Here is a 15031-nt window from a genome sequence, read left to right on the forward strand (position 1 = left end):
AGTTAGGGTTGGGGGAAGGGTGTGACTGTAAATGAGGGAATGTCTTTGTTGTACTGAAACAATTCCATATTCTGATTATAACAGTGGTTATACAAATCTATTCATGTGATAAAATTTCAAAGTAGTATATACCAAAGGAAAAAAAAAGGACATTATAAAAATTGGTGATATTCTAATGAGGTCTGTAGTTAAGTCAACAGTATTGTACCAATGCCAGTCTTTTCATTTTAAAAATGTACTAGAGTCATGTAAGATGTAATGATTTGGGGAAGCTGGAAAAAGGGTACATGGGAAATTTCTGTACTACTTTTCCAACTTCTTGTGGGTCTTAAATTATTTCAAGATAAGCATTTTAAAATATAAGGGTGGTGTAGAGGTAAGGATTATTCTGGAATTAAAGACAATTAAAAGATAAAATAGGGCTTCCCTGGTGGCACAGTAAGAATCCGCCTGCCAATGCAGGGGACACGGGTTCGAGCCCTGGTCTGGAAGATCCCACATGTTGCAGAGCAACTAAGCCTGTGTACCACAACTATTGAGCCTGCGCTCTAGAGCCCGTGAGCCCCAACTACTGAAGCCCACGTGCCTAGAGCCAGTGATCCGCAACAAGAGAAGCCACCACAATGAGAAGCCTGTACACTGCAACAAAGAGTAGCCCTCACTCGCTGCAACTGGAGAAAGCCCATGCACAGCAACGAAGACCCAACACGACCAAAAAAAAAAAAAAAAAAGAGAGAAAAAAAAACCAGAGACATCAGCAAAAATATATGAGACTTAGGATCTCTGAAAATTCCTTTTCATAAAAGCAACAAAAAACTGGCAAAAAAAAAAAAAAAAGAAAGTCAGAAACAACTTTTTCAGAACTCCTAGAAATTAACCAAAGGCTTTCAACAATCTGGCAAAACTATTCAAGAAAATAGGCTGAATCTTGGTAAGAACAGTAAACTTTGTGGCGTTTTAACTTGCACTGTTTCCATTCTTCCATTTCCAGCTCCACAGTAGACTTATCAGCCAACAGCCCACACTGACAGGGAAAACCAGCAGCCTTGCTGCTACCAGAGGGGTCAGAGCCACTACAAACCCTCTTTACCAAAGAATTACCACGATATGACCTGTCTGCTTGATCCCATTTGCAAGGCTGTCTTATTTGACTTGACTTGGAGCTTGTCAGTGCAAACGACCTTTTCCCAAGGTGTGTTTTTGGAAAATATTAGAGGCAATCGATCAGTTTCCCAGCTGACTGAGAGGATGATAACAGTTGAAGCAAACAACAAGCTACCCAAAAAACGTGAAAGGAAAAACTGGAGAATGAAATATCCACAGGAGATTTGAACAGCTCTGACATATTTCTGGCAGTCTAGGAAGCAACACGCACATGTAGGGCTGTGTGCGTACCCGGGGCTAAGCACACGCCCAGGGAAGAACTGAGAAGGCCCTAAGTCTCACCTCTGGCTGACTGTGAGGCTCTGTGCAAGCAGGAAGAGAGGGCTTAGGCAGAGCTGTCAACTGCCTGCCTAAGTGTTGACAGGGTACCCAAGACACACTGAGCTCTCTGGCAAACACATGGAGACTTATTGGTTCCAGGCATTGAAGAAAATCTGTTCTTTCATTAGCTGACTACAAAGTTAACCAAGTAGATTTCAGTGGCTGCATTAGACAAAGATATAGATTTTAAAGAATTAGTTCAAAAAAGTCACTAAACAACTACAACTACAAGGAACAGCAACAAACCTGGGGAGGGGTGGGAGTCTGATGTTCGGAGTTGCCACATTATATTGGTTGCCTAGAGAGCAACCAATGCGGACTGGAGGGATGTTACCAAGAACAAATGACACAGAGATCTATAGGTCCACCTTTATTCAGAGCTTTTCTATAGGTTTGGTGGAGAGTTTGAAGATGAACTAGTGGCTGGCAGGGAAAACCTAAGCAAACATGAATAGTAGCCTTGTAGTATTGTATTATGTGACTTCTTTTAAAATTCAATTTTTATATCTATTTTGTTAGCGTCTGGATTTACTTTCTAAATCTACTGTTTTCTAAGATTTCAACTTTTCTTAACGTTTTGTTTTGAATTAGTATTCACGTTTCGAAAGATGTATTGAGAAGTCTCCTTCCTCTAACCTACCCACTACCATCTCTACACAACACCAGTCTATTTCAGTATTTCAGTGAATCTAAGTTGCCAACACTATACAATACACCAATATTTTGTGAACTTAAAAATACATTATTTAAAGAAAGGATATTAACATGCAGTCAATTTAAAGTTATATATTGATTTCAGAGACGTTGACATGTATATGTTTGATCTTACTTGTATCACAGCATGTTCTGTATGGTTTTTGTTTTGTTTCTTTTAAAATTTTTGTTCACTTTTTTCATTTCCACCCTCTATGCCTACACTGTTTTTTGTTTTAACTGTACTTCATTCTGTGATGGTTTCTTCCAGATCTTTACTGAATTCTGTCCACTAACGTATCATCTCTTTATGTTTTCTCATTTATTCTTGGGAGTCTTTGTATTTCATCCTTGTGTTCTGCTTCATAAAAGTGGTGGCTATTTCGTTAAGTAATTTCTATTCACAGTCAAATATTCTGTTATAAATTTCATCTGTTCCCTGTAAATGTTTTTCTGGTGAGTGTTCTCAGTGAACAAACTAGTATATTTTGTTGCTTTTTTCCTACTTTTTAAACTTATTTTCCCATCAATCCTTCTGTTATTACTCGTCGGTAAATGAGTTGGGCTATTCCAAGAAACAGCCATTTACGTGAGACTCCTTGGGCGTGGGAGGGTAGGAAAACTGCTCTTTCAGCTGGTTGCTTTTCACAATCCAAATACTCTCTTCTTTCAGGTGCCACAGAAACAGACTGCCAACTGCAAAAAAAGGCCAGCCTGGGTGCCTGTATGGGGCCCACCCCACAGCTTCTCTGAACCATACTAAGCCCAGGAAAGAGTCTACAACAGCCCCTCCTCACCCAAGTTTCTGCACGTTTTTCTCACAAGGGATAAACTTTTGTATTGATACATCACAGTGTGCTCTTCACCTCCATGAACTACTTTTTTTCTACCACTTTAAAAATAACTCCATATGCTACTTTGTTTAAAAAAAAATCTTAAACAACTGAAAATAAGTGTATTACGTTTGCAATTAATATCTGGTGTTGGCAAGAATGTGCAGGAAATGGGAACACATATCTTGTAAGCATGTAAAAAGGTAGAGTGATTGGAAATCAGAATTTAAACTGCACGTTTACTTTGACCCATCAATGCTACTTCCAGAAATCTATCCCTGAGAAATGTCTGCAATGAGGCTCAATGATAGATAATGAGATTCACTGTAGTAATGTTTATTACAGTGATAAATGGAAATAACTTAAATGTTCATTAACTGAGGACTTAATTATGGCACCAGCCTATCTGGGAACATAACACAGTACAGGAATACAGTCTCCTTTTCTGGTTTTGTACTTTCCTGACCTCTAAAGATGGTTATGTCCTAAGGTGTGGTCCTTGTACCACTTCTCTATTTATACTCACTGTCAATGGGAGCTTTTCCACTCTCATGGTGTTAAAGCATACATACAACATACCTTAGAGATGCAGGCTTGGCTCCAGACCACTGCAATAAAATGAATATCGCAATAAAGCGAGTCACACAAATTTTTTGGTTGCTCAGTGCATGTAAAAGTTATGTTTACACTATACTGTAGTCTATTAAGTGTGCAACAGCATTATGCCTGAAAAAACACAATATACATGCTTTAATTGTAAAAAATACTTTTTTGCTATAAAAAGCTAACCATCATCTGAGCCTTCAGGGAATCACAGCAGTGACATCAGAAATCACTGATTACAGATCACTATAGCGGATATAACAATAATGAAAAAGTTTGAAATACGGTGAAAATTACCAAAATGTGACATAGAGACACAAAGTGGGCAAATGCTGAAAAAAAAAAAAAAAAATGGCACTGATAGAGTTGCTTGATGTAGGGCTGCCATAAACCTGCAATTTGTAAAAAAATGCAGTATCTGTGAAGCGCCATAAAACAAGGTATGCCAGTACCTGCTTTAATTCCCAAATCTTAATCAGCAGCATGGACCTCCATCTTCAATTCCAGAATTGTATATACTTCAGAAATATATACCCAGCTATGCACGTGACATCTCCACTTGGGTGTGTTTAACCACTTGGATATCTCAAAATAAAATATCTAAAAGTAAACTCCTGATTTCCCCCTTGCTATTTCTCACTTCAGAAAGGGTAATTCCTTACCTGTAGTTGCTCAGGCAAAAATTGGTAGCTATCATTGCCTCCTTCCCTTTCTCTCCACTCAGAAAATTCTGACAGCTGTACCTTCAATACATATTGAGAATCTGAACTCTTCTGAAGACTTTTACTACCTCCATGCTGATCCAAGCCATTAAGAGAGTCTAAGGTTTTATCATCTCCTACTTGGTCTCACTGCTTCCACTCTTGTCTTCTTTCAGTTGATTCTCAGCACAGCAGCCAGAGCAATCCTTTTAGAAATAAGTCAAATCATGTCACTCCTATGCCTTAGCCCTCGGATGGCACTCCTGTCTCACTCAAAATAAAATCCAAAGGATTTTGAATGGCCCACAAAGCCCTGTATACGTAATCTGGCTCTCATTGTTATCTCTGAACCATTTTGTACAACCCTGCCCCTCATTCTAGGCTGCTCTCCCTTGCTGCTCCTTGTTTATTCCTAATATACAGACAGTGCTTACTTCGCACAACACTGACATGTGTGACTTTCACATACATACGTGTAACTGTATTCCCTCAGTCCCCCACCAACACTGTTCGAATTTCAGTTACTACAGTATAATTATTAACTGTGAGTAACTTCATAAAGTGCAAACTTTGCTACTAGCTCTTCGGTCCACAAATCACTCTGTAACTTACAGACATGCACATCGCACATCACTTCTTTCGAAGTATGTCGTTGACTGGTTGATTACTGCACATCTGCTTCTCAGTTCATGCAGACAGCGAAGTGTGTAGCTGTGCTGTCTAGTTTCCTAGTGATAAACCCAGGTGAAATTTTACAAAAATGAACGACTGAAAGAGAACTGGCCAACAGCGATGAAAATGCAGAAAAAAATGTGATAAATCTAGAAGTAAAATGGGATGTGATTAGAAGATCTGAAAATGGCAACAGCAAAGATAATTTAGGATGAGACCTAGGCTTGTATGAAGCTATGGCTTGGACCACACTGAGAAAGTCCAATGAATGTAAAAAAGGTGGTAAAGTCATTTTACTGTAAGCCACTATAGTGAAACGGAGTATTTACTTCCATTCTGGATTGAAGACTGTAAAAAAACCCCACAACAACCCAATCACTCAGACCAAAGTGTTGAATTAACTGCCACATTGAAAGAAGATGGAAATTACAGGGAGGATTAAAAAAACCCAAAAAACCAAAGCCTTTTACAGCCAATAAAGGCTGGATTCATTTTTTCAATAGTCAGCATTAATTTGATTAATGTAAGCTATCTGGTGAAACTGCTAGCACAGATAAAGATGCTGCTGTGGAATGTGCACCCAGATTCCAAGGATTAGTTAAGGAAGATGGTTTGATAAAAGGATAAAGATGTACCTGGAAGTGATGCTGGCAACAACCTCACATTAAAGGAACTTCTGGAAATAATTTACAACACTGAAAAGACAAAGGACAGGGACTTCCCTGGTGGCACAGTGGTTAAGAATCTGCCTGCCGGACTTCCCTGATGGAGTAGTGGTTAAGAATCCACCTGCCAATGCAGGGGACAAGGGTTTGAGCCCTGGTCCGGCAAGACCTCACAGGCCGTGGAGCAACTAAGCCCACGCGCCACAACTACTGAGTCCCGTGTGTTATAGCTACTGAAGCCCACGCACCTAGAGCCCGTGCTCCGCAACGAGAGAAGCCACCGCAATGAGAAACCCGCGCACCACAACGAAGAGTAGCCCCCACTCGCCGCAAGCAGAGAAAGCCTGCGCACAGCAACGAAGACCCAACACAGCCAAAAAATAATAAATAAATTCTTAAAAAAAAAATCCGCCTGCCAATGCAGGGGACACGGGTTTGATCCCTGGTCTGGGAAGACCCCACACGTCATGGAGCAACTAAGCCCATGTGCCACAACTACTGAGCCCACGTGCCACAACTACTGAAGCCCGCACTCACAGTAATGAAGACCCAATGCAGCCAAAAGAAAAAAAAGATAGGATAAAATGTCAGGGCAGACCCGAACTTAGAAAGGAGTGTGACAATTCACCGAAGCATAGGAGGACTCTTGCTCTGTATCATAAGTTATTCAATGTGAATAAGGGAAACATTGTTCCAACTACGGTCGTCCCTCAATGCCCACCCCCGCAGATACCAAAATCCATGGATACCTGTGGATGCTCGAGATGTGGAACCCTTAGATACAGAGGGCCAACTGTACTCTCGATTGGCTTTTATTTATTTATTTATTTATTTATTTATTTATTTATTCTTTTTTGGCTATGCTGCGCAGCTTGTGGGATCTTTGTTCCCGACCAGGGTTTGAACCTGGGCCCTCAGCAGTGAAAGCGTGGAGCCCTAACCCCTGGACTGCCAGGGAATTCCCACTTGATTAGCTTTTAGAAGGAAATAAAACACTTTAATTCTCAGCGTTTCTGATGTTCAAATTACAGTGTACTAAATAAATTTTAGTTTTACAATGTTTTTCATTTCCCTATATATTTTAACTGACAGTTAAGAGAGTTTTTGATATGTTCACAAATGTTTTTAAGGTCACAACAATTATAAATAACCATGCACAGTTTCCGTTTACATGGTTATTTGCACATTCCTGCACTAATGTACAAAGTGGTGACTGCAAATACTCCTACCTCAAAGTCTTAGTCCCTGCTCTTTCCTCTGCCTGACAGTCTGACATCAGGGAGCATGTGGCTTATTCCTCCATGCTCTTAAAGCCTCTGCTCAGAGAGGCCTTTCTGTAAGTCATCACCCCTTCCTCCCATCACTTATATTCCATTTACACTGTTTTCTTTTTCTTCACATATTTATTATTTCTCTACACTCACTAGATAGTAAGCTTAAGGAGAATGGACACTTTCAGTCACTCTTATATCCCCAGATTCTAAAATGACACTTGGCACACACATGGCATTCATAAATTTTTTTTGAAGTTTTATGAAGAAGTAGATATAAATATATTAACATGGTAAGCTATTACAGATATAAGTATAAAATGCAGTATATAAAACAATCAACAAAATCCCTGTTTTTAAGAATCTATCAATCTACACGTGTATGTAGAAAAAGATGTGGAAAGATGCTTAACAGAACTTTAACCAATCAATATTACTCTGGGGGAGTGCCACTGGAGGGGGGGTGGAGAATAGGACGATTTTCTCTTTATACCTTAAATATTTTTATATTGTCTCATTTTCTTTTCCAAAATATTACTTTTAGAATCAAGGAGATGAAGAGTAAAGAAAACAGAATGCATTAACTATTGTCATGATGCCATTTTCGATAGCAACAATAACTGGGTGTTTACTGTGAGGCAGGCTCTGTTCTAAGTGGTTTCAATACACAAGGAGCCTATGAGGCAGGTGCTGTAAGTATGCCCACTTCATAAATGAGGTAAATAACGGTCAGAGAGGTTGAGAAACGTGTCCAGATCTCATAGCTAGAAAATGGTTCTTTCAGACGCACACACTAGTGGTTCTTTTTAGAGGCAAATGATGTGAAGTCTGCGACATGTATTAGACTTTCCTGTCCTCAATGATGTGCTCACCCTGCAGGCCTAGGCGACCCAGACGTACTCCGCACAGAGCTCTCCACTCGAGGGCTAGCCACTTCAGGAGGCTGAGGAGGAATGAGGGTTTTCCGAACTGCCATTCTGAAAGGGTAAAGAGACAAACCCAGACGGCATTAAAGGATAAGAACTACACATTTGCTAAGTGTACCTATGGCTAGGTATTTTTTAATGGATTTTCAAATTTTACCAAAGTAATGAAGGCAGATTATTTAAAAAACCAAATAGTACTAAAACGCTTTTAATAACATACAGCAGATCCCTTCCCCCTGCCTCCCCACTTCCTGCCTGTCTCTCTTCAGGAAGCAACCATTGCGACTCTTTTACCTGCTTCTTCTACCTTCTACCTACGTATCTCCTTTGTACTTAATATTAAAATTTAGGGACTTCCCTGGTGGTGCAGTGGTTAAGAATCCGCCTGCCAATGCAGGGGACATGGGTTCAATCCCCGATGCCGCAGAGCAACTAAGCCCATGTGCCACAAGTACTTAGTCTGCTCTAGAGCCCACGAGCCACAACTACTGAGCCCACACGCCACAACTACTGACGCCCTCGCACCTAGAGCCTGTGCTCCGCAACGAGAAGTCACCGCGATGAGAGGGCCGCGCACCGCAATGAAGAGTAGCCCCCCCTCACCACCAGAGAAAGTCCACACGCAGCAATGAAGACCCAACGCAGCCAAAAATAAATAAATAAATATATAAAACATAAATAAATAATAAAAAAACTTAAAAACAAAATAACATTTAAATCTGTTTAGCAGTTACAATCATTATTGTACCTATGTATTTATACTGACCTGAGGAACTGAGCGAAAACAGTTGATCAAGGTAGCTAGTGATCAACTGTGTCACGCAGTACAGAGGCCACACGTGGCTCCGACTGACCACTAACTACTGGAGCTTAGCAATGTGGAAGTCATAAGTGATCTTGACACATTTAGTTTTGGCGGAGTGGTGCAAGCAAATGCTAGAAGAGTCCGTCTGAGACGAAACGGCTAGAGCATACCACTTTGCAATGCCTAACTGTGAATGGATCCAGACACTGATCGTAAGACTGCTAACATCTCAAAAAGGTTGACTTCCACACAGCATACTTCTCCTGATAAAAAGACTAAACCACCAACTTAGGAAGGTGTCTTGCCAAAAGGGGAGAAAAAGTGAAGTTCACCAAGCCTTTAGATTCAAGTAACAACTTAGAGAAAATGTGGAGGAGAGAATAACAAGTGAAACCAGACAATGGGGGCAGGGGGTTGGACTGTGTTCCCTAATATGACCCATCCGAGTCCTAACCCCTGCTACTCGTGAATGTAAAAAAAATAGGGTCTTTGCCAACGTAATTAAGTAGATAAGATCATTCTAGACTTAGGGCAGGTCCTAAATCCAATGATCGGTATCCTTTCAACAGAAAGGAGAGGGAGATTTGAGACACACAGACACAGAGGGAAGGCCATGTGGATAAGGAAGTAGAGATTGGAGTGGTGCATCCACAGGCCAAGCAACACAAAGGACCGCCAAGAGCCACCAGAAGCTGGAAGAAGGGCACGGCGTGGATCCTCCCTGAGAGTGTTCAGAAGGAACCAACCCTGCCGACGTGTTGATTTCAGACTTCTAGTCATCAGAACTGTGAGAATAAACTTTTGTTGTTTTAAGCCATCAAACTTGGGGTAATTTGTTATAGCAGCCCTAGGGAACTAACAGAATGGGGATGCAATCGACATATTCAGGAAGAGTTGGGAGGGGAGAGGAAAACTCTACAGGACAAAAGACCAAGTTTCTTCAACAGACAAACTGCAAGGAAAAAAGAAATGGAGGTAACATATATTAGAAGAGTCTTAATAGACATATCGACCAATCGTAATGTGTGTACCTTATCAGAATACAGACTCAAATAAATAATATAACAAAACAAAATTTGTGACATTTGAGATCACTGGAAGTTTGAACAATGACTAAATATTTGATAACATTATGGGGTTATAACATTTTTTTAAAGTATGTATTTCAATAAACACATGCTGAAATATATACAAATATATACAAACAAAATGATGTGTTCCCTATGATTTGCTTCAAAATAATATGGTGGAAAGGCATACAGATAAAACATGAACTGATAAGTTAATAACTGAAGTTGAATGATGGGTATAAATTCAGATGTTCAAATTTGTATTATGTTTAAACCTTCCACAATAAAAAGTAAGAAATAAACAAAAAAGCAAGACCACTCAATCCCCCATTCCTCAGTACAAACAAGCCCTCCAAACCCCTAAAGAGATACACTACTATAAACCCACAGAATGACCAAACTTAAAAAAGAGTGCCAAATAACAAGCGTCGATGATGATGAAGGCAAGGACCCCACTGCTGGTGAGAGTGTAAATGGGTACAAACACCTGGACAAACTGCTGGCGTTACCTGCTGGAGCTGAAAATGAGCACAGCCCACAGCCCAGCAAATCCCCTCCGAGGTACATAACAGCACTTCATTTATGGATGCATCAAAGGTGATGCACAAAGATGTTCGGGGTAACATTATGGCCCGAAACTGGAAATAACCATTACGGCCCTAAACTGGAAATAACCCAAATATCCATGGTTAAACTATGGTATTCTCAGACAAGGGCATTTTATATAACCGTAAAAAAAGTTACAATTATATGCAGTAACATGGATCAATCTCCCAAAATCAAGTGAAAGAAGATGGACTCACACAAAAAATGTATATGATTCTATGGGAGCTCAAAAAGAGGCAAAACAAATCCATAGGGTAAAAAGAAAAACTGAAAAAAAAAAAAAAAAGAAAAACTGGTTAGTAATCTTTGGGAGAAAGTGCTGGTAATGTCCTGTTTCTTAACCGATACAGCAGTTATACGTTTGTGCTGACTCATTACACTGTACATACATTATCTGTGCAGTTTTCTATACTTCAGTGAAAGTGCTGAAAGAAAGAGAGACTGGAAGAAGTGGGGCTAGCAAACAGAGACAATGCCTTCATTTTCACTGCAAACAGGAGCAAAAAAATGGGGCAGAGAGTGGAGCAAAGTGGAAGAAATGATAACAAGTTTATACTTGTTTATGTGAAGGATCCACTAACAAGAAAAAACTGACGGAGGAGAGAGGCAGAAGAGCTGGAGCAGTTCTCACGGAGGTGAGACGGGCGGCAGTCAGGCACTCTGGAGAGACGACCTGAGAGCTCAGCTCTGAGTGATGAGCCCACCACTGAGAGATGGAGGCGGAGCTGGAGACAGAGGCAGGCAGGCAAGCCTGTGACAGCTAGCTTGTGAACTTCTCTTCTGTGTGTTTCCATTTTCTCAAGAACGTAGCAGAAAGAAAAAAGTAGGTGGGCACATTCATTAGCTACAAGTGAACGCGGGAGAGGAGGCGTGGAAGTCTGGAAAGGAGCAGAGGTACCCGGGTGTCTGGAGGAATGGCCAAGGAAAGCAGACTGTGCTGGTCCGCTGGGAGATCCCTGGGGAGGTGTGTGAGGTTAAGGCGGACGAGGCAACACTCTGCTGCACACAGGCAAGCGGCACAACACAAATTAAGCAGAACGCTGGGTTTTAACTCTGACTTTGACAAAGTGAAGAGGACGACAGGGAAGCTGAGGCTGCACGCAAGGAAATGACTGCAACGCACCACAGACTCTGAACCAGGGAGGGCAGACAGAGAGGCCAGGAAAGGCAGTGAGGAAAGTGAAAGGGTGGTAAGGACCAATAGACTGAAGGCTCCCAGCTGGGTCTTGTTGGGAGTCGCTGCCAGGGACGTGGAAAGAGAGGCGGGCTGTGGGACCCTAGGGTACAGAAAAAGCTGCTGAACTTTTGTGCCGTGGAGTGCCAGCGCTCATGGGTGTGCCCTGCTGAGGGAGGGCGGATGCAGAGGATGCATTCAAGCAACTGAGAGGCCAGAGAGCTGGGAAATCATTTCTGTTTACATTAAAGTTGAAGACGGTATGACACAGCCAGACACTATGTACCTTCTGAAGGACAAACACAGACCCCAAATCAAACCTGAATCTGTCCCACAAGGTAGCCACCAGCCACATGGGGCTACTAAGCACTTGAAAGGTGACAAGTGCAACTGATGAGCATGATTTTTAACAATATTTCATTTAAACTAATTTGAATTTAAAAACTGGTACTTGGTTCAGTTACTGGAAAACTTTTCAGTGGGTCTGGATTAACCTGGCTATGTGAAACTGCTTTTTCAATTGCAAATTTTATGAAATCTAAATACAGACCAGGAAGCATGTCCACTGTTGAGAAGGATGGGCCTGAAAGTGGCAGTGAGGCCCAAAGAGGACAGCCACCCCACCTCCAGGCCCAGTGACAGGATGGAATGGGGAGGGAGAGACAGCCACCACCCTGGGGAGAGTCGAGGAAGTCGAGACCCCGGAGAAGAGCCAGGTTCCAATTAAAGCAAGAAGCCATGCTCAGAGAAGAGGTCAGGCCACAGGGGACTGAGATGATGACGGACGATCTCAGAGGGCACAGCAGAAGGGACTTTGGAGGTGACGAAGCATGGGAGAAGGGGCAGATCTCATTTTGTCCAGTGCTGTGAAATTTCAAAATATTTTACCTTGGTGCCAGTTTGTATCCATTGCCATCTACTGTACCAAGCATTTCATGGTTCATTAAAATAGGAAACTCCTACCCTTCGGTTTTGGTGATTTTCTATGAATTATTTTTAAGTCGTCCTCTTCTCTTCTCTGATCTGTCTTGCTGAAACCCCATCACTTGGAGGCAGGATCTCCTGAACTGGCTCTTTAAATTTTGGGTCTTTTCTCTCCTATTCTCTATCTCTTTGTCTTTTTGCTCTACTTTTGAGAGATTTCCTCAATTTTACTTTTCAAGTTTTCTACTGAGTTTTTGATTTCTGGACACATTCTTGTTCTCGGAATGTTCCTTTTGTGGAGCATGGCCTTCCTGTTTCATGGATGCAGTTTTCATTTGTCCTTTGAAGATGGTACTGACAGTGTCTGTCTCTGTTCATGTGTTCTTATGTTTTGTTTTTAGTTTTATTCTCCTTGCCTAGCCTCTGCATCTTCCGAGCTGCTTTTTTCAGTGCGTTCGCTGTGGCTTCTATCTTGCATTGTTAGAAGAACCCTCAGATACCTGATAGGCTTGGCTGCACGCTCATGAGGAGGAGTGGGGGGACTAAAAAGCCGGCTGGAAGCTCTGAGCTTGTGGCGGGGCTTGTTTACTTTAAGGGCAATCGGAGCCCTGTCCTTAGTGTCCTTACACCCCTACCGCTGGTATCCTTAGCTCTTTCCCCTCGGGCTGGAACGGACCCTAGAAGCAGAGTACAGTCGTCTTCTCACTTTCTGTCAACAGAGTTAAATTCAGCTGCCAGGGTCGTGTCAGCCACGAGGGAGAAGTCTCAGCACTCCACACAGGCTTGGTCCCCTAATCCGTTTTTGGTACAGCACCATGCCCTTCACTGTGCTGGCTAATCCAGGTGGATACCCCCAGTTCTTCCCGCTCCTGGTCCTTTTGAAGATTCACAATTTAAACAAGGATGGTTCTCAGCGCTCTTCTCTGCAGACTTAACGTTCACCTTTTTCACGGCTAAGGGAGCGAGTGAGCACTTGCCTATTTGCTTTCCAGCTTCAAAGACTTGTTGCTGTTGTGTCTTCTCCTATTCTCCCCATCTCTGTGTGTTTATAATCTTTTTTTAAAAAAATATTTATTTATTTACTTACCCACTTACTTATTTTTGGCCGTACTGTGTGGCTTGTGGGATCCTAGTTCCCCAACCAGGGATGGAACGTGCGCCCTTGGCAGTGAAAGCGTGGCGTCCTAACCACGGACCACCAGGAAATTCCCTACAGTCTTTTTAAAAAGCCTCTTTACTATAAGTTCTGTAGGGTTTTGAGAGGAAGAGAAATTTAGAAGTGCATGTTCAATCTGCCATCTTAACTACAAGCTCTGCCTTGTGTTTTCATTAATATGGTTACTGTGTCATGGACTGACCTAGTATTAAGACAGAGACTCTGGTCTCTGTTATGGCAGAGCACATACCTTCCCACCTGTGACCCACCAACTCAGAAGCTTACATGACAACACAGAACACTACTTGCTACTAAATACGACCCTTAATACACTTGGGAGACTGCTTGCCCTGAGCAACAATTCATTTAGGACAATGAGGAAAAAATACACAGCACACATTACTGTGCCTAGCTAGACAAGCCTGAAGAGTTCACTTCAAGCTACTTTAGGGGTTCTAGGGTTAAACTCTCAGAACCAGAGAGAACTCCTCAAAGTACGTAATATGCAACACATGCTTACAAATTGACACCCAACTGACTCCTGGATTCTTACCATCCTGCAGTCTGAGCTTGGCAAGGCTCTACTGAATAACCCGGCGGTCAAGTTATTTGGGAGGAAATTGAGTTTGCTATCAGCACTGGATTACTGCCTACTGCTTACACCAATTACTTCCAGAATTAGCAGTGTCCTTTGGCACTTCTGGATCTACTCACCCGTCTGTGGCAGGTTTCTTCCGGAGTATACTTGGCCGTGGGGACGAGCCCTGGGCTGGAGCGTTGGTGCTCGCACTCTGGCTGTGAGTCTGCACCACAGTTGTTGCTGCTGGAGCAGCACTGAATGGGTTGCTAAGAGGGTTGGCTACAATTGTGGCTCCATCTGCCAACACCACTGCTGGAGGACAGGAAAGAGCAATGAAGAGAAGGAAACGGAAGTAACATCACTAAAATGTCACGTAAGACAAAAAACAACGATCAGACCACCACAATCAAGAGTATCCATGTTAGGACTGTCCAATTTCAAGAAGATGAGGGATACGGACAAAAGCAGATGGCAAATTGGGGAGGTTACAAAAAGTCTACTGATGCACGATTAAGAACGTCTTTTCTTTGCTCTACAATCATAATTACTAATAAGTGAGATAAGATACATAAAGTATATAGTATACTGCAAGAAATGTTCTGCTACAGTTTTTTGGTGAAATACCACCACCTCTCAATTCCTAATAATGGTACCAACATTCCAGTCTATCTTTACAGCTTTATAAACAACTCCAAAAAAAATCTTAGGGAATTTCCTGGGGGTCCAGTTCTTAGGACTCCGCACTTCCACTGCCAGGGCCCAGGTTCAATCCCTGGTCGGGGAACTAAGATCCCGCAAGCCACGCAGCACGACCAAAAGGTAAAAAAGAAAAAGAAAATCTTGAAATGGAATGAGAACGCTAGTCTT

General features: G+C 42.0%; 1 protein-coding gene across 9 annotated transcripts in view; it reads right to left on the bottom strand.

Annotated features, from left to right (window-relative positions):
- SAP130 (Sin3A associated protein 130) overlaps nucleotides 1–15031 on the bottom strand; it is a 75555-nt gene that overhangs the window by 28848 nt on the left and 31676 nt on the right. For 6 of the 9 annotated variants that reach the window (XM_029225136.1, XM_029225132.1, XM_029225138.1 and 3 more), the window contains 2 exons: nucleotides 14299–14476; nucleotides 7796–7900 (listed from right to left, as the gene is read on the bottom strand). In XM_029225136.1, the coding sequence (XP_029080969.1) occupies nucleotides 7796–7900; nucleotides 14299–14476 (283 nt within the window). The remainder of the gene's footprint in view (nucleotides 1–7795; nucleotides 7901–14298; nucleotides 14477–15031) is intronic. The other 3 variants (XM_029225133.1, XM_029225137.1, XM_029225135.1) reach the window with 1 other exon arrangement.

Source organism: Monodon monoceros, unplaced genomic scaffold (assembly GCF_005190385.1).
Source record: "Monodon monoceros isolate NGI ecotype Baffin Bay Population unplaced genomic scaffold, NGI_Narwhal_1 Super_Scaffold_16, whole genome shotgun sequence".
NCBI lineage: Eukaryota > Metazoa > Chordata > Mammalia > Artiodactyla > Monodontidae > Monodon > Monodon monoceros.